The sequence below is a fragment of the Enhydra lutris genome, unplaced genomic scaffold, assembly GCF_002288905.1.
Source record: "Enhydra lutris kenyoni isolate GAN:26980312 unplaced genomic scaffold, ASM228890v2 scaffoldscaffold3, whole genome shotgun sequence".
NCBI classification, from domain to species: domain Eukaryota; kingdom Metazoa; phylum Chordata; class Mammalia; order Carnivora; family Mustelidae; genus Enhydra; species Enhydra lutris.
In genome coordinates this window covers 39,775,948-39,796,231 of record NW_019154087.1, presented here as the reverse complement: position 1 = coordinate 39,796,231, position 20,284 = coordinate 39,775,948, and the positions used below count along the sequence as shown (strand labels likewise).

Genomic DNA, 20,284 nt, shown 5'->3' with positions numbered 1-20,284 from the left:
CCTCTCCTGAACCCGGTCCCCAAGGGGAGCCAGCTCTCCTGCCCTCCGCCAGCAGGCGCGTCCGCTCGCTCCTACCTTCGCTCATGATCCTGGCTCCGACTGGCCGAGTCCCAGCTGGCGGGCTCTGGGAGGCGCAGGTGCAACGGCCGCTATTTGTAAACACGCCCCACGTGCGCTCGCCCAGCCCCATTCGCATTCCGCTCGAGGCACCTGAGGATGCGCAGCTTTCTCCGGAGCCCTCAGAGGGTGCGATTCTTATTCCACCTGAGAGTGGAGGAAGCCTCGCCCGCAGAGGAGAGCCACTGAAAGAAGGGCCAAGACAGAATGGACTTGCACCGCCCCCTGCTGGTCGGCGAACTAGTTGGCAGGCCGGAGCAGTCAGGCCATTAGTGAAACCCACGCGGCGCCTAGGGACGCTGCAGTGGCGGCCCCGCCTCCTCCCGCCCTCTCACTGGAGACTCCGCCCCCACGCCGCGCGCACTCGCCCGCGCAGGCCCCGCCCCCTCGCCGACACAGCGTTCCTGCGGGGGCGCGCGCGTGCACCCTAATCCCCCGCCTTCCGGCTCCGGCGGCGACGCTCGCCCCTCGCCGCTGCTGCCGCTGCCGCGCCACCAGTGTCAGCAACCCTCTAGAGACTCCATTTGCTTTCAGGGCAGTCTGGCCGCCGCGCTGTCTGGCGGAGAGCGATGCCCCCGGCCCGCTGACTGGCGTCCCCTGGGCCAAGCGCTCGCTCGCTGCGGCGGTGACACCCTGGTCGCCGGCGTCCACGGAGGAATCCGGGCTCCCTCCGCGTGAGCAAAGACGTCCCGCGCTCCGGAGCTCGCCCTGCGGGGAGAGGCCCTCGCTAACACGGCTTGTCTCTGACCTCTTAATTTCAGGAGGTAGGCAATTCAGGTCCCGCTGTCACTTCAGATAATGCCCAAAAGCATTATTTGTCGGATTTTGTCATCACACTGATAGGAGGCGTTAATTTTCTCAGTACAGTTTCAGGATAGATATGAGTAATGCCACAGACCCTGATATTGAAAAAAAATATTTTTGGTATTTTCCTTTAGGTTTCGGAGGCACCGAGTGCTTATACAGCTCCCCACAGGAACTACTTCTGTTGGCCCATCGAGGATCATCTTTCACCAGGATTATTTTAACATCTTCACTGAGCCTTCCACCTCATACCCTCTGCCATGAGTTCTGATTTCTACCAATGAAGTTTTTAATGCTTTCTTTAATCATGTGACACCACCTCTTGTCCACCTTTTGCCTTTCCAGTTGCCAAATACATTAGGTATAAGTTTGTGTCATGTTAAAGTACAAAGTTTTCTGCTTGTCCATTTTCACCTTATTTGCACTGCTCACTTCTCTCCAGCTTGCTTTACCTCGCTTGCCTATGATTTTCATAACCACTCACTTGATAATCTCTAGCAGTCCTGCCTAGAAGAGGCAGTATTCCATACAGTGCACTGCCTGACAAAGACAGAGGTCAAGGGATGAGTTTTTCCATTATTTGTACCTATATGTCCTGTCTACAGCTCCTCTCTTAAACTATTCCCTAGCACATTTCCCAAAATAGCCCCACCTGAGTCTTAGTTCCTTTAGCAAAGTATCTCATCCGTAATGATGGCAAGAACTGAATACAAAATAGGACTGTTTTAGAGACCTTGTTGGTACGGTATTAGTTGCAGTCTCCTTTGAGAGTGCAGTACAGGGAAAGACCTCAAACTGAGTGAGGAGGAAGAAAGAAGATAGGGTTAATTAAAACTAGTCCTTGTTGAAAGAACTTTGTAGGCTTTAAAACAGCAAAGTGAAGAGAGTCTTGGTAGGCCTGGCTTGGAAATTGACCAGCACACCATCCATCTAGGTCTAGGCGGAGTCAAGGAAGGGATCGTAAAACCCCATTTTCTAGTCTCATTGTATTCAAGTCTAAGTTGTTAAATATCTTGTTCTTAAAATGTTGGGGAAACGTAAGCGTGTGGTGTTGACAATTAAGGACAAGCTTGACATTATTAAGAAACTTGAGGAAGGCATCTCTTTCAAAAAGCTTTCTGTGGTGTATGGAATTGGTGAATCCACAGTTCGTGATATTAAAAAGAACAAAGAAAGGATAATAAACTATGCAAACAGTTCAGATCCTACGAGTGGGGTATCCAAACGTAAGTCAATGAAGTCATCAACATATGAGGAACTGGATAGGGTTATGATAGAGTGGTTTAACCAACAGAAAACAGATGGGATTCCTGTGTCTGGAACAATTTGTGCAAAACAAGCCAAATTCTTTTTTGATGCTCTGGGGATGGAAGGTGATTTTAATGCGTCATCTGGCTGGCTAACTCGGTTTAAGCAGCGCCATGGTATTCCAAAGGCTGCTGGTAAAGGAACAAAGTTAAAAGGAGATGAAACTGCTGCCAGTGAATTTTGCGGTAACTTTCAGGAATTTGTTGAGAGAGAGAATCTACAACCAGAGCAGATTTATGGTGCTGATCAAACTGGATTGTTCTGGAAATGTCTACCATCAAGGACATTAGCTCTTGAAACTGAGCAGAATACCTCTGGTTATAGATCAAGCAGAGAGAGAATCATTATTATGTGTTGTGCAAATGCCACTGGTTTGCACAAACTTAACCTTTGTGTTGTGGGAAAAGCAAAAAAACCCCGTGCATTCAAAGGAGCTGACCTTTCAAACCTTCCTGTCACTTATTTCAGTCAAAAAAGTGCATGGATAGAACATTCTGTTTTCAGACAGTGGTTTGAAAAATACTTTGTGCCACAGGTGCAGAAGCATTTGAAGTCTCAGGGGCTTCTAGAAAAAGCAGTGCTTCTTTTGGATTTTCCCCCAGCACATCCAAATGAAGAATTACTGAGTTCAGATGATGGCAGAATAATTGTGAAATATTTGCCACCAAATGTCACAAGTCTAATTCAACCTATGAGTCAGGGAGTTCTCGCCACAGTAAAAAGATACTACCGAGCAGGACTTCTCCAGAAATACATGGGTGAGGGAATTGACCCAAAAATGTTTTGGAAGAACTTGACAGTGTTGGATGCAATTTATGAGGTATCAAGAGCTTGGAACATGGTAAAATCAAGTACCATAACCAAAGCATGGAAAAAACTTTTCCCTAGCAATGAAGAAAATTCAGGCATGAACATTGATGAAGGAGCTATTTTAGCAGCTAACTTAGCAACGGTTTTACAGAATACAGAAGCCTGTGAACACGTTGACATTGAAAATATTGATCAGTGGTTTGACTCTCGGAGTAATGATTCAAGCTGTCAGGTGCTAACTGACAGTGAAAGTGCTGAGGACCAGGCCAAGCCTGCAGAACAAAAGCATTACAATAAGACTAGAAAAGCAGATCTGAATCCAGAGAAACATATTAGCCATAAGGCTGCACTTGAATGGACCGAGAATTTATTGGATTATCTAGAACAACAAGATGACATGCTTCTGTCTGATAAACTGGTATTACGGAGGCTTCGAACGATAATAAGAAGAAAACAGAAGATCCAAAATAACAAAAATCATTAATAATACTCTTAAGTGTGTGTGTATCTTTGTGACTTTATCTGCAGTGGAACTTCATTATCATGTTTGAAGTGCTGTGGATTTCAAGGCTAAATGCATTTTATAAATGATTTTAGGATTAGACACCATTCTGGATTACTTAAATTACTGCCCTATCATGTTGATTCTAGTAAGTGAGCATTGCCCTGTAACTTGTTTGTTTACTGTTTCTAATCTGTATTATAATAGCTAGATCATAAAGTACCTGAGGCCAGGGATCTTTTGTCTGTTTTGTGCCTGAATTTCATTGTGTCTAATAGACGATCATGCACACTCTAGGCAATCAATAAATCTTACTTAAATTGAATTTTTATGACTTTCTCTGAACTTCAGTTTCCAAATGAAATATGTTGGGGGGTAAGTTTCCGTTTCCATGATGTTTTCACCTGCTGAAAGTTTTAGAGCTTAACAAAAATTATGCTTGATGTATTTCACTGTGAAAGCAGAGAAATAAAGGAAAATAGTCTCAAGCTTAAATATGGCATTCTATACCAACAGTATTTGGGCAGTCAGCAGTTCAGTTTGGCCATCTCTGAATATAATGAAGGAAGAAGAAATAAAAAATGTCTCCAGGGAAAGGGCTGGCACTTCACTTTTTTTTTTTTTTTTTTAAGATTTTATTTATTCATTTGATAGAGATCACAAGAGGACAGAGAAGCAGGCAGAGAGAGAGAGAGAGAGAGAGGAGGAGGAAGCAGGCTCCCCGCTGAGCAGAGAGCTGGATGTGGGACTCGATCCCAGGACCCCAGGATCATGACCCGAGCTGAAGGCAGAGGCTTTAACCCACTGAGCCACTCAGGCGCCCCTGGCACTTCACTTTTATTCCATGTGACAGTAGGGAGAGTTCCTTCATAGTTGTGGAAAGAATGCCATCCCTGTTTCAGAAAAATAGATTTTGGTTCCCAAACCATTGTAATTAGAAGATATAAGAGTTAAATTTTATTATCTTTTATTTGGATCCTTGATTACTGTAGATATATCAATAGTTTTTCTCTTTAGTAAGCTGTTTGATATTATGTAACACTTAAAAGCTTACAAAGTATGTCATTAAATTTTTATAGCATATTTTTGGTGAGGATACTGAGAACATAAGCATACATATAATTTGTGGAACCATCCGTCTCATGAATGGTGGACTGACATTAAACAATATGAGAAAGGCACTATAGAAGAATATGGGCTGCTGTGTGACCGTGGGCAGGTTATTTAACCCATATGTAAGAATACATGCTTTAGAGACTTTTTATGAGGAGCAGATGATTTGATAAATGGATTTTAAGTAATACTGGCTTAGAACAGGACCCAGCTCTTTAAGTGCTAGCTCCTGTTACTGTGTTGCTGAAACTATGAGTTTCAAAAGTTATGCTGAACAGATCCGGTGCTATGACTCAACTGTAATGTTGCTGCATTGGGAAAACCCTTTAAAGGGAAGTGAGATAAAAGACAAGTAACTAGCTTTGGTTAAAATACAATAATAATTTATTTCAGTGAAAACTGGAAGGTTAATCCAATTTAGAAGTCATTTCCTGACCATCTACTGCTAGGCAAGTGAGGTATGCAGACACATTTGAGGCATCTTAGGTTGAATTATAAAAGAAATGGGAAAAGAATTGTAATTTCTTTACTCCCTGGCCTGCCAATAAAATAAACAGATGTTGGTGTTGTACATAGAACAGGATCTATGTTACTAGTATTGGCATAATTCACTGAAGTAATAAAGTACTTTTAAAGTAGATAAAATAGTAAGTAGGACATTTGAAATATTTTATCAAATTATCGTAACATAGGATCAGTGGAAAAATTCAGAGCAAAAGAAACGTGAAAGAAAACCCTGGTTATAGTAATTAAGCCCAGCCATAAAAATGGAATTTTGTTGTGATTGATTTGAGATTTTAGGGCCCCTGACCATTCTTCATGAGGCTGTCATTAGAGCATAGGATTCTGCCTTTTTGAATTGAGGCTTTGGTTCAAGAAGGGCTGTTTAAGAAAACCAGTAAGAATCTACTTTCTTTGGGAAAATTAGTATATTAACACAACTTCATCATCTTACACAATTTCAGTTCTTGGATAGGCCTGAGGAAGTGAAGACTGTACATGGATGAGTCCTGAGGCTATTTTGCTTCTTGGAAACTAAGGGATTCTGAAACCTAATAATGGTAAAGACATACTTGAATGTTGCTTTGCACTTCTCACAGGGCTTTTTGCTAACAAAAACTTCTCAAATTCCCTTCAAGTATGACATTAAAATGGTTTAATCCTGTGTTTTATCATAGATGCTAATATAAACTGTGCATTCTAGTTCCATAATCAATTGTAATGTAAAAATCCTTTTGCTTTTTCAGGTTATATATTAATTATATTTTCTGGGAAGATATATTGTGTTATCTTGGTTAACCACATGCTCCTTAATATATCCTAGTTTGAGAAGCACAGAACTAATGTGCTCTCATTTGACTTTGCGCACTTTGAAGAGTCAAAAATTCTGACTTGGCCGCCATTTATACAAGTGTGTATTTTTTAGAGGATTTGAAAGACTAAAAATTCAGACCAAATGGAAAGTGTCAATTGACAGTATATTTAAAAAAAAAAAAAAGTGCAGTTAGGGGCGCCTGGGTGGCTCAGTGGGTTAAAAGCCTCTGTCTTCGGCTCAGGTCATGATCCCAGGGTCCTGGGATCGAGCCCCACATCGGGCTCTCTGCTCAGCGGGGAGCCTGCTTCCTCCTCTCTCTCTGCCTGCCTCTCCGCCTACTTGTGATCTCTGTCAAATAAATAAATAAAATCTTAAAAAAAAAAAGTGCAGTTAGAATATTTACCACTTCATAATTCAATCTCAAAGAATAATACATCAGTTAATTGGGAAACTTTGGGTGCTCAATCAACATAGAAGAGTTGGCAGGGCCCAGATCAACAGCCACAGTCAATTTAAGCAGAATTATAGGATGATAATGGCAGTTTTTCTGGTATTCTTTCTGTTTTCACTCTAGCTTCAGGCTGGGCTGTACAGTCACTTCATCATGAATTTTCCGGATTTAGGGAGGATCATAGTGGACTAAATGGCCCAGATGACATGAAGCAGTATATAGCGACTTAAGTCACAGGCTCAGAGATGCTATCCCTCCAGTGATATGGCTAGAGCCACATAAATCAAAGCCAGGACCCGCACTCCCAATTTGGAGCTCTTTAGGAAGGCCATCTCTCCTTCTTACCTGGTTATTTTTGCAAAGTTGACCTTTTCTTATTTAAGTATATACTTTACATCCTAAGCAATGATATCTGCAAAGTCACAAGTGTTGTGTGCCAATCGTGGTCTTTTTCTAGTTCAAATTATAGTAAATGTAAAACAATCATTTTTAACAACTTGTCCATTTGTAACCTAAAATCACCTTGCATACCTCATTGTCACACTGAGAAACGCTGGCTGAACAGGGTTTTTGAAGATGAACTGGAATGTGAACACCAGCTTCTCTGCTTTCTTCCTAGATAACCTTGGCAGCTTTCTGATCCTCTCTGAATCTACTTCTTCAAATGTAAAAGATTGGTAGGTTATACAGGCACACTCCAAGCTTTTACAAACACCAACTACTGAGCAACCCTATGGCTGTTGATTGTAAACTCCTGGTCTCCACGCTTGACCTAGGCATGGGCACACCTCTTGAGGTCTAAGGCACTGCCTCATCAGTGGAAATGCCGGCTGGGGTGTCTGCATGACTTAGGGGGCAGTGCTAAGCCCTACCCCTCCCAAGCTCCTGGGACTACAGTATGTGCTGTCAATCACAGGGGCCCATTACTAAAAACCAAAAAACACAGGTGGGGGCTGCTCCAGCTGCAGTCTCAGATAACAGGACTCAAAGAGAAATGGGTTCTTCAAGCAGTTGAAGACATACTTGTGAGATGATAAGCTCCTGTGCTAAAAGAAGAAATGCAAACTGCCTGTGCAAATTCAGTGGGGGAAGTGAAGGTAGATTTAGACCCAGTCATGAAACAGCACGAGCAGGACTAGCACCAGCACCAAAAACACTGTCTTGCTCTAACTGATGAGTCCAGGAGTCACTGGGCCTGATTTGCCCTGCAACGTCCTAGTTTACAACTAGTTCTCCTAGGGTAAGTGTTATAGTAACCCTTTTACTTTTAAGGGTGTCCCAGTGTAGAAGAGAAGTTAGATGGTTTCCCCAGCGATGACCCAGAGAAAGGAGTTGATCTGTCCAAAGTCACACAGTGACCAAAAAGGGAGTAGAAGTTCCTCTCAACTCCAGACAATGTGGCCTACTGGCCAAAGATACGGGCTCCCTCTAGACAATGAGCCTCCCAAGAGCTGGATTGTACTCTCTGTCCTACTTCATCCTGGACCCCAGCACAACACCTGCCTCCTTGACACATGTGGTAAATCTCTTACTGAAGTTCTGTCTTGGAGTGCCTGGGTAGCTCAGTTGGTTAAGAAACTGTCTTCGGCTCAGGTCATGAAGTTCTGTCTTCTCCTGGAGGATGAAGAGTGTCCCTACTTCAAGTGCTTTTGTGATCCTCAAGACCAATTGTGTGAAATGTAATACTTCATCTGTTTCACAGGGAGCCTCCAAAGGGAGCTGGTAGAGACCCATCCAAACATTCATGTTTGAGACAAAGTCAGAAATCTCAGCCCTTGAGGGAAGCTGTGGTCCTCTGTTCCCTCTTGGGTTGTAGGAATCTATGAGTTACTCAGCCAAAGCCTTTCTTCACACCACTTTTAGCATCCAGAAATACGTTGGGTGTGTGTGATTCCAGAGAAAGCTTCCACTAGTAGTATTCCCCAGATGGTTGAGTATCATTGTAAATCCACCAGGCTCATAAAATCCTTGAATGAAGTTCCATGCAACTGACAGGCACAGTCACCATGAGGGCATCTTTTTAATTCCCATCTGATCAAAAGATCAGGCCTGGGGGTGGGAGGTGGATCCCACCATGTCTCTACATGTCGCCAGGGTGGCCACCATCCCTTCTACATGGAAATCACTCGTGGCGCTGGAACCCATCACCGTTGGTGGCTCCTCACTGTTTCTCCTTGCATGTCACCCCAAGCCCCAAGCCCACCTAGCTTTCATGCTTATGTCAAGGATGTACTTGTTTAGTATAATTTGGAAAGCCAGAAACAACAGGTATTATAAATGCATAATAAAGTGTGTAAGAAATACTGTTTTCCACATTTGTATTCAAAGTAAAGATGGATATGAACATATATAGTGTAGTTTCTTTATGGAACGTTAGGTGTGATATGTGAATATTCCTACACCTTTGGACATAGACCAGAATAAAAATCCCATGGGGATTTTAATTTTCACAGTGACCCCATAATGAGATTATCAGCTATTAACACAATAGCTAATTAAATCATTGAAGGATATTTTAGAATCATGGCACAGAAATTAAAGAAATCTGTGATATTTTGGAACACTTAACTTTTTTTTTTTAAGTTTGAAGAGAAAAACTGAATGTACAGTAGCCTCATTAACCTATGAAGGAACCTCTACGAAAGTGCTTTTGTTCTCCTGGAGAATCTTAACAGCTGAACTCTTAACCAAATCACATCTAATTTATTTTAAGACTAACAAAAATGATACCTAATTATTTCCTCCATTTCAGAATATGTTGATCTTCTGGAGCTTATTTACAAAGAAAACACAATTACCTTTGAGCCTAAAAAGAGACATAGTAAACTTAAGGCAAAGGGTTTTTCTCATTTACCTAAGCAATTTTTTTTTGTCATAAAGTTTTAAAGGTACCTTTTTCTTAATGAGAAATGTCTGATGTTATGCACATAAACTTAGTGTGTTAATTTGCGATGATAGCCTAGATGGTTTATTTAATTCCCCTTTGGCTTTAAAAAATTAGCTTCAAAGTTTAATTCAATGGGAACTTCAGTAATCTATGAGATCTAATATGAACTAATATACTTTAAGCTATTTCAAAATAATCACAACACAAAGCTGACTCACAAAGTATAATTGTATTTTTTAAATAATTGTAACTATGGGACAATAAGTAGAGATAGTATTTCCATTTTCTGTTAATCTGCTTTTTGGGGCCATTTGCTGATTGACTTTAATATTTGGGAGAGTGTGTATCTCCTCAGTGGATTAATAAAATACTTCACCTATAGCACATAAAATATCTAGTTCTTTTCTATAAAAACTAGAGAATGCAGGGTTTTTCCCTGCACTATACAAATATTCAGTACTATAAATTAGGCTCACATCAATTGAATAGGCACATACATAATAAATTCATTTCTACCATGAGAAAAAAAAACTGTATTTCATTGATTATAAGATACACATTTTATTATTTATGAAATTGGGATACTTGTTTTTTTTAAAGCTTTATTTATTTATTTGGGGAGGGAAGGAGTAGAGGGAGAGAGGCTTAAGTAGATTCTGTACCCAGCATGGAGCCCAGTGCAGGGTTCATCTCACAACGCTGAGATCAAGGCCTGAGCTGAAACTAAGAGTTGGAAGCTTATCCCCCTGTGTCCCCCAGATGTCCCCCAAATTGGAATACTTCTTACAATCAGTACCATCTTACAATTATAGTTGACAGCATTTTTGTCTTTTTCAATGATACATAAAATATTGTTTAAATTCCACGAAATATGATAAAAACATTTTGTGTTAATCTTGCCTTCCTTTGAAAATAAAATAATGCAGTACATAAAAATTTTCCATTTAGTAAATTTGTATTTATAAAAGCATAATTGTATATTATATTTGCTATCCAAAGGTTAGATATTAAAAAGATAAGCTAGCTTCAGAAGTCTTATTTCATAATACTATCAATTGCTCACACACACACTTATGTTTCACTAATTTAGGGAAAAAAGTGAGGTGTTCCTTTTAATCACAGAATTTTAAAAAAATGTAACTTTATTTAAATTTAATTAGATTTAAATTTAATTCAATTTATTAAATTTAATTAATTTAACTTAAATTAAATTTTAAATTTTATTTAAATTTAAATTTATTATTTAAATATATAGGATAAATTGTAGAATTATCAAAGTGTAGCTAAGCAGTGGTTTTACTGGCCATACTAATGATACATTCTAATGATTCATATGTGGATTAATTTTGGTAAGAGATTTCTAGATTGTTGAAGAATAGCATATTTTCCTTGTTTCTTTGTCTATCCATATAACATACAAAATTGTTTTTTAAAAAATAATTTATTCAGATTTCCTTAGTTTTTTTTTTTTTTAAGTAAGTTCTACACCCAATGTGGGGCTTGAACTCATGATCGTGAGATCAACAGTCACATGCTCTACAGACTGAACCAGCCAAGCACCCCAAAATCTTGGGGTTTTAATCTTAAAACCTTAGTTTTAACCTAATTCCAGGATCCTATCCAGGAAACTATGTTACTTCTAGTTTTCATATCTTCTTAGGCTCTTTTTGGCTTTAACAGTTTCTTAAAATTTACCTGTTTTTGATGACCTTGACAGTTTTGAGGAGTAGTGGTTAGATATTTTGTAGGATGTCCCTATATAGTAACTCTTGTTGTTGTTCTTTGTGTATTCCTTGCTTACTCTAACATAAAGCAGATTAGGAAAGTGCCATGTTTAATGGTATAATATAAGAAATAAAGGTATGAGGGGAGCCTGTGTGGCTCAGTCAGTTAAATGTCTGCCTTCAGCTTAGGTCATGATCTCAGGGTACTGGGATTGAGCCCCATGTCAGGCTCTCTGCCCTTCCCCCAAATCATGCTCTCTCTCTCAAATAAATAAAATCTTTTTTAAAAAAATAAGAAATATAAGTATGAGAGAGAGAGAGAGAGGTAAATTTTGTTGAGGATCTGGGAAGGCTTCTCACAAGTAGAACATAAACTTGCCCTTGAAGAAATTAGTTGTGTTTATGGTGGGATAGGGAGAATGAATATGAGCAATGCAGGTCATATTCTAGTAACAAACTGATATAATTTCAACATGTTTATCAAAGGTGTAATTAGAAGTAACAATGGAAAGTTTGATAGCAGGCTGAGGATTGTTTTTCCCTCCTGACACCACCTGGGTGTTTTGTAATTCTGATACTAACTATCCAGAGTTAGACTCTACAGTTTAAGGGCTCCATTCTGCAAGACTGTCCTCATTTCTTATATGAGTTGTAGATATCAGGTCCCCACTAAGGCTACCCACTTCTGTCTGGCTTGGTAACAAAGCTGGGGTTTTCCACACCCATACCATTACTATTACAGGTTATTATAAAAGATATAGATGTCCAGCCAGATGTAGGGACACACAGGGTGAGGTCTAGAAGAGTCCTGAGCCAGGGACCTCTTTCCCTGTGGAGTTTGGTATGCCAGACTCCTGGCACATAGATTTGTTTGCAAATTTGGGAGCTGTTTAAACCCTCTTCTGTAAACATTTTTATGAAGGTTTAATCATGTAAGTATGATTGACTAAAAGCACTGGCTACTGATGAGTAACTCAGTTTTCAGCCCCTCCCTGCTCCCCCCAAAGTTGGGGTGGGGCCAAAGATTCCAAGCTTCTAATCAAGGCAACCAGCCCCTATCCTGAAGCTATCTTCCAGCCCAACAAGAGTTATCTCATTAGAACAATTACCACCAATGTCAAGGTAACCTTGAGGAAAAAAATGGAGAATGAGAAGGCACACATAAGTGGAAAAGCAAAAGTGTCAATGTTTAAATAAGAAAGAATAAAAGATGGAGACTGAAATGCAGAGAGATGAGCAGGTCCTTTGAAGGAAAAGTTGGAGAAGGAGAAGGAGAATGTACCCCTCAGAATTACTGTTGTTATCTTATTTGCCGATCCTCTAAAATGACATATGTACACACAGTCGTCCTAAAAAGCAAGGTTTCTAGAACATTATAAGCATTGTTGGGAATTGTTTAACTTCCTATTTCTAGACTTCCCTACTCCAGTTAAGCCAATTTATTCTCATCTTGGGCCCTATTTGACACTCTGAACCTAGATTTGGTTCTAAAATGCCCTCCTTCAGTAGCTGATTTTCACTCTTTTGGTCCTTTTTGTTGCTATTTCTGTAAATGTACTCTTACCCTCTTTTGTGGCGGGCAGTTGTCTTTTCTTCTTTCCTCTTGTGGATCATTCATTTGTTTCACTAATACTTTTTTGAACAATGTGCCTTAACAAATTTAAGCTCCAGGACAGCAGGGACCTTAAGTGTGTTGGCAATGTTTGTGTGTATATTCAGTTCCTGAGTAGTCCTGGCACAAATGTCAATAAACACTGCTTGACAAAATGAATCAGTATTATATTGAGCACTATGTACATGAAGATAAAAGTTCTGATTCTCAAGGATTTTACAATAAAAGAGTGGGAGAACATAGTTTATTCAAATAAATACAGTAAAATATTTAATGAAAGTCAGAGAGGAGACAATCTCCCATAAAGTTGGGACCAGAAAAGACTACATCTTCAGTGAAAGGGAAATGCAAATGACCTTACAAGGAGGGGCAGTAAGAAAACTTTCCTGTCTTGACCTTGGCATTGGGTGGGAGGACTAGAAACATTTTTTTTTTTTTTTCCTGAGAATTTGTAAACACAAGCCTGATTTCATAGGGTTGCAATATGAATTTACTCTATCTGTGTGGTCCCCAGACAATGGAACTGAGGGTTTAATTTAAGGTGGCCGTGTTTGCAGGACATTGGTAGGAGTAACACAAATCCTCTCTGAAGGAATACAACTTCAACACAGGCCTCCAAAAATTTCCATGGATAAAGTTCCAAAGATCAACAGCTCACAGAGAACAAGAGCTCACAAGGCACCAGGTGTAAGAGTCGGCAGAAACAACAGAGAACAGTACTGGATACCACTTAGACTCTATCTACTGGAATTGTTAGGTATAAAAGGCGGGCATAGCAAAGTTTAGTTTATATAGCGAGACTTCAAACTATGAGCAAGGAATAGGAGACTTAAAAAATAAAAGATCAAGCAGATTTGAAAAGGAATTCAATAGAAGTTTGAAAATAAACTATAGCTATCATTAAAGTAATTAGTCCCCGTGATCCTTGTCAGAGCAGGGTCATTTGAGGAATGAGGGCAGAATTGGGTAACAGTCTGCTAAAGAGAGAATGGCAGTAAATAAACTGTGCTTATGTTTTTTTTGTGCTTTTCTGCATGTGTGTGATATTTTGCAATTTTAAAATATTAAATAGAAGATAATGAGTGATGAAAAAATAAGAAAGGTTAGTATAGACTATTTCTAGTGCCTTTCAATGGTGCCTAAACCTTGATGGTGGTACAGAGAGAGAAGGACTCCCTTCCTCCTTCAGTATACCTCATTACTCCCAGATACCAATTCTACCTCCTTCTCTTTGACTAATGGAAAATGGGGAAGGCAAAAAGGGAGGGAGAGTGGGAAGATGAGGGAAGGAGAAAAAAGAATAGGAATAGGAACAAAAGGCAAAGTGAAGGAGGAAAAGGGGGAGGGGAAAACCCACATGACTATAGTGAGGGCTCCCCTGGTCCCTCTGATAGACTTTGTCTGGGGGAGAGAAATGGGAACCATGGGAAGCACATCCTAAATCAATCAACTTGAAGATTAGCATTATATTAAGATTTAACTTTTTCACTGTAAATCATTAATTGCACTTAAAAATTTAACACTAGGGACCCCTGGGTGGCTCAGTGGGTTAAAGCCTCTGCCTTCAGCTCAGGTCATGATCTCAGGGTCCTGGGATCGAGCCCTGCATCGGGCTTTCTGCTCAGCAAGGAGCCTGCTTTCCTTCCTCTCTCTCTGCCTGCCTCTCTGCTTACCTGTGATCTCTGTCAAATAAATTAAAAAAAAAATTTTTTTTTAAAATTTAACACTAACCTCATCCTCTAGAGGAACTGGATTTGAACCTAACCAAAATTGACAAGCTCCATTCTGCAAACCTGGAAACATCACTGCCTCTTAAAAATAAAAAGTAAAGTAGGACATTCAGTTGTCAGCTTGAATTACTTTTCCTTTTTTTACAAACATAGTTAAATCCTCTCAGAGATCCAGGCCTAGGACATGGGGAAGGACATGGAGCCTACTATTAGAGTTCAGAGATCTATGGACACATAACTCATCTTCTTGATTTTGTAGTACTAAGGATTAAACATTTATTCTATCCAACTTCTTTGAATATAGTTCAAAGTCACATTATATTAAAAAGGCATGACCTGATTTCCAGACAAATATAACAGGTATGTTCATTTTAGCTCTTTGTAAAATGGCAAGTCAAAACATATTTTATTTCAAATTAAAAAATAATAGCATAATTATGTATTTAGGAGCAATATTTCTCAATTTTAGTGATTGTTCTCTCATCTTATTTTGCAGAGTAGCTTAGAATGACCATTGCATTTCTCCACATTATGCTGCTTGAAAAGTAGCCTGATGTTGGGATATTGTATTCCTTTTGACTTACTGTAATGCAAATGTTATACTCTAACCTATACTGGTTTAAAAGGAGGAATGTGAAAGTTCATGGGCCACTAGACTCCACAGTGCAGAGAAAGTTGGCTTTAGGTATGGCTTCACTGAGGACGTAGCTATGTTCTTAGAGTCCATCTTTGGGGTCAGCATTCCCTGTAAGACAACCTTCACCCCAGGCTGGCTCCTCTCATCACATAAGAGTATTGGTGAGCCCTGAGATCCATGTTCTTCTCATACCATCAGATCTATCTCTAGCAAACGTCTCCTCATCCCTTCTTGGCTCTGATGACTAATATGTGCCACTAGGCCAGAGCTATGGACAGGGGGCATGGGTCTGACTGCCGGGCTTCACTGAATCAGGGCCCACAGCTCTCAGGGATAGGGAAGGGAATTGTGAGACGTGGTTTTCAAATAAGACTGAAAGTACCATTACCTCATATTTTAGCAGGAGGAATAGATGTTTGGTGGCAAACAAACAAACAAAAAACAAAAGCAAAAAAAAAACAACAACAACAACCAGTTGGCTTGGGCAAATACTGGTCAAAGTTGGCTCTAGAAAAAATACTGAAGAGGTAAAATTTGGTATTTTCACTCAGTTTGAGTTCTATTTTTCATTAATATTTTACTCATGCATAGCCTAAGATTTCTAAAGCAAGGATCATTGTTAATGTATATTTGACTTCAATCTACAATGGCTTGCTTATATATTGTCTATCAGTGAAAATCAATGAGCACCAAGGACTGGGTTCTCACTTTGACATGTCAGTTTATATTGGCCCTGAAATTTTAGAAGAAAACAGCTTTTCTTTAATGTTAAAATATAGGTAGAATAATACTGATGAAAGTAAAATTTTACTCAATAGAAAACATTAAAAAACAAAAAAGCTTTCATTATTCATCAGTTATTATAGACTCATACTATGTTTTCATACTCATTCCTAGCCCATAAAATAAAAAAAATAGATGTTTAAAGTCTAATGTCACTGAGCAGAATTATATTTTTATATGAACCAGTTTAAAAGATAACTATAATAAAAATATACAAGCATGTTTTACTTGTTTGTGTAATTTGGTCAAGACACAATGGCCAATTTCTCCCTTCCCTTTGTCACTCTCTTCTTATTTATTTAGCAATTATTAAGTAACTTCTACATCCCAGGCACTGTTTCAGGAGTTGGAAATACAAGATTAATGCTTTCTTATATCATCCACAATGGAAACTCAATCACACACTCAAAATAAAATATTGTTTTGATGGATTATAATTAGAGAGGAATGATATATATGTAAATATATATAAAATTATTATTCTTCCCAGTATAGCAAGGGTAATATTCTGGCTTCCAGGAGGAAGAACTGATTTTATTTAGATGTATAAAATCTCAATCTGAAAGAAAAGTTTCTCTGTTTAGAACTAGAATTGTACTAGAGGTTTTCTCCATCACTATCCTTTACTCCTAATGGAAACTACTCAAACCATTAGTAGGTAGAAAGAGGATATGGAGCATCTAAACAGGGTTTTCCTAAAATATGGGACAGTTTTGTAAATTAAGGAAGAAATAATTCTAACCCTATTACTACATATTATTCAAGCTTAACCACTAAAATAAAAATTCACATATGTGAAACCATCTTATATTAATACAAATGAGAAGGCAAATATATAGTTCCTTGGGTTAATCTATTTTTTCCCCCTGGGATATTTGAGGTCACAAAACCAGGGCCTGGGAAAATGAGATTTTAATGAAATTCCTACAAAAAGATGTCTAGAAGCCTTGTTGCTTCAGATGTAGCAAAACAACATCTGATTGGCAAGTGGCCACTTTGGGTTTTCTCCTGCTTGGCCAGAGTCCTAAAATTAGTTTCCACAATGTTCTATCCCCATAAAATCCTTGTGCTGTAGAGAGGCAGAATTATGAGGTGGGCTGACTGGATTCCAACTGCCTGAGTTAGAATTCTTGCTCTGCCGTATGCTAGTGTGTGGTTGTTCTCCCCATTTCTGTTTTCCTCATCTATACGATGAGGACAGGAACGGGACCTACCTTCTAAGACCGGTATGACTATTATATGATTTAGTATATGTGAAGTACTTAGAATGCCTGGCACATAGTATGTGATTGGTTAAATACACACTATACACACACAACACAGTAAATTCTCTCATGTTGTATAGGCAAACTGGAATTATGGTTTTATATTTCTCTTATGTAACTACAAAGGAGTATTTTATTATTTGACTTAGCTTATTCACTGAGAACTAAGGAGGATTATGTCTAATCCTTCAAGTTTTCACATATACATACACATGAACTTTCTAAGTCTTCGACTTAAGATATCTATCAGAAGTATTATGAATACTTGTATTAGTAAGTGTTTTATAATATCATATTTGAGTGTGCTCCTCAACAAGTCCACAATAGGTATAAAAATTCACGAGTAGCATGAAAATAAAGGGGTTTCATTTCTGGTGACAGCTTCAGAGTGGTGTTCATTTTTCATTTCTGAACACATATTAGCAATGGGAATTTAAAGACTAGAAAGAAGCTTTCCACCTGGCTTCAAAGAACAGCCATAGCATATTTAGGGAATTCAGGAATGAATGCAGGAAAGATGTTATGAGGCATGTGGGACTCTTGTTCTTCATCATTTGAAAAATATGTGGTGTCTCTTAACCAGGGCAGTACTGTGTTCCTAGAAGGCATTCAAGAATGTGAAGATACCTTAAACTTACACAATGCTATTTGTCAGTCCTATCTCAATAAATCTGGAGGAGAAAAGGGATGTGCAGGTGCTACTTGCTTTAACTGCCAACCAGCCATATGACCTTGAGGGAGTCCTGGAATTGCTCTGGACTTCAGTCTGCTCACTTATAAACAGAAAGATAGAATTTAAGAAACAAAACATGAACATAGGGGAGGGGAAGACAAATAAAATAAGATAAAAACACAGAGGAGGCAAACCATAAGAGTTTTAACTCTAGCAAACAAACTGAGGGTTGCTGGAGAGGAAGTGGGTGGGGGAATGGGGTTAAAGGGTTGAGGGGAATTAAGGAGGGCACTTGAGGGCAGGAGCCCTGGGTGTTATATGCAACTGATGAATCACTGAACTCTACCTCTGAAACTAATAATACACTGTTTGTTAACTAACTTGAATTTAAATAAAATCTTTTTTAAAAAACCCATAATAGTAGAAGTCCCTTTCACCATTACTTGTTGATTTGAAAGTCTAAAGATAGCTACTCTGCTTTTTGTTTAACAATAACTTAACTTTCAGCAACATCTTCTCCAGGTGACACAGTGTTGTGATAACCCACTTGAAGCCACAACTGTGTACAAATATTGTCTTGCAAATATCTATTAAGTCTTTAAGAAAAAAATTTCATTTTAATTGGAGTAAAAAAATTGAATTTGATTTTTAATGTGAACTTATTATTTTCTAATTTAATAGATCTTACTATTTTTCAATTTACTCCTATTCAAGACCACTATAGAAAGCTGTCTCTAAAAAAGTGAGAGTATATAAAAATTCAATTCTAACTATTATCATATTTCTTCTCTTCAGAAATAAATATTATGTAATGCACATGATAACAAAAGACCTATTTGACCAACAAAGCTAAAGATCTCCCTTACAGAGGAAATTTATTAGCAAACTCTGACTATATTTAGAGTCAGTCAATTTCAGTATTTGTGTCTTGAACCTAATAAAAACTGTAACTCACCCAAAATTATAATACTAAATTTGTACCTTCTAATAAAGGTTAACTGACGCATAGCATATTTTTTATTTACTTTGTGAACACCTAAAATTTAGTTCTTTCATTTTTATTATATAACTACTTATTTTTATTTTATTTTATTTTATTTTTTTAAAGATTTTATTTATTTATTTGACAGAGAGATCACAAGCAGGCAGAGAGGCAGGCAGAGAGAGAGGAGGAAGCAGGCTCCCTGCCGAGCAGAGAGCCCGATGCGGGGCTCGATCCCAGGACTCTGAGACCACGACCCGAGCCGAAGGCAGCGGCCTAACCCACTGAGCCACCCAGGCGCCCTACTTATTTTTATTATATGACTAGACTCATTCTATTATATGACTAGACTCATTCTATCTAAAGTATACATTCATTAAATATTGATGTTAAAGTATTGACAAAGAAATTCAGTACAATATACTCCAGTTTTGCTTTGCTAAAATCCAAGGATAAAAAGTTCCCCACATAACATTTTTCCTTTTAAGAAAAGCAGTTTGTTATCAATATTATGCAAGCCCCTGTGTGAAAATGAAGTTGATGTATGCTCCTGAGACCAGTGGAGACCACCTTCCTTGTGAAAATACTTTATCCGTTTTGAGTCAGGAGAAGTGCTGTTTAATTGTGCTCTGCACATGGGCATTCAGTCCATTCTGACTGATGCACTGGTCTGCCCTAGCTTTGCAGTTTCATATTGTGACCCAGAATAAAATGCATAAAAGCCATTACTGGATAGCATCTGCAAACTGCAGATCCAAAATAGACTTCTAAAAAAAGAAAAATCCCTAAATACTTGAGCTCCTGATTGGAACAACAACAATGACAACAACAAAGTAAGTTTTTGTGGCAAATGAACTAAAATAAATAGAATTGTTTCTTCACCCTCCAACAGCCCTTTTTATCCATGTTATTGTTTAAATATACCCTTATCATAAGAGATAAAAGGACATGTGGGAAGGTTTTTTGTTTGCTTTGTTTACTTTGTAAGAAAACAAATTACTTTTATTTGAAAAGAGTCTCTTCTTTATAAATCTTTAAAGCTCTAACTTCCAAATAATTGTTATGTCTTACATCAAGTTACTGCCAACTGGTTATAACAGCTAACTGGAAAAGCTAAATGATCATTTTAAAATATTTTCTCAGGAAACATAAAAAATAAATTCTAGCAGTATGTGGCTACCTCAGCTCTTAAAGTACTTTTTATAACAGATACGAACAAATGACCATTCATTCATGTTATGAACTCAATTAATTTTGAAGAGTTAAAAATTCTAGATTTTAAAAATAGTTAATTTTTCCCATTAAAATGATTGTGTGCTTATTATGAGTTTTGGATAATAATGAAGGTAAAAATTAAGAAAAATATATATCACAGCCTCTTTTTTCTTTTGGCGGGGGGGACATGCACATATGCATGAGCAGGGAGGCTAGGGGTTGAGGGGGAGGGAGAGAGACTATCTTAAACAGGCTCCATGCTCAGCACAGAGCCCAACGTGGGCTTGCTTTCACAAACCTGAGATCATGACCTGAGTTGAAATCAAGAATTGGAGCTTAACCGACTAAGCCACCCA

At 38.6% G+C, this 20,284-nt stretch overlaps 1 protein-coding gene across 1 annotated transcript; it reads left to right on the top strand.

Annotated features, from left to right (window-relative positions):
* The first annotated feature begins 601 nt into the window (after positions 1-601).
* Positions 602-3,860, top strand: LOC111155360 (tigger transposable element derived 2). Its single transcript, XM_022515508.1, has 2 exons — positions 602-881; positions 1,056-3,860. Exon 2 carries the CDS (start codon positions 1,946-1,948, stop codon positions 3,521-3,523), a length of 1,578 nt encoding a protein of 525 aa, XP_022371216.1. The 5' UTR covers positions 602-881; positions 1,056-1,945; the 3' UTR covers positions 3,524-3,860.
* The last annotated feature ends 16,424 nt before the right edge of the window (positions 3,861-20,284 follow it).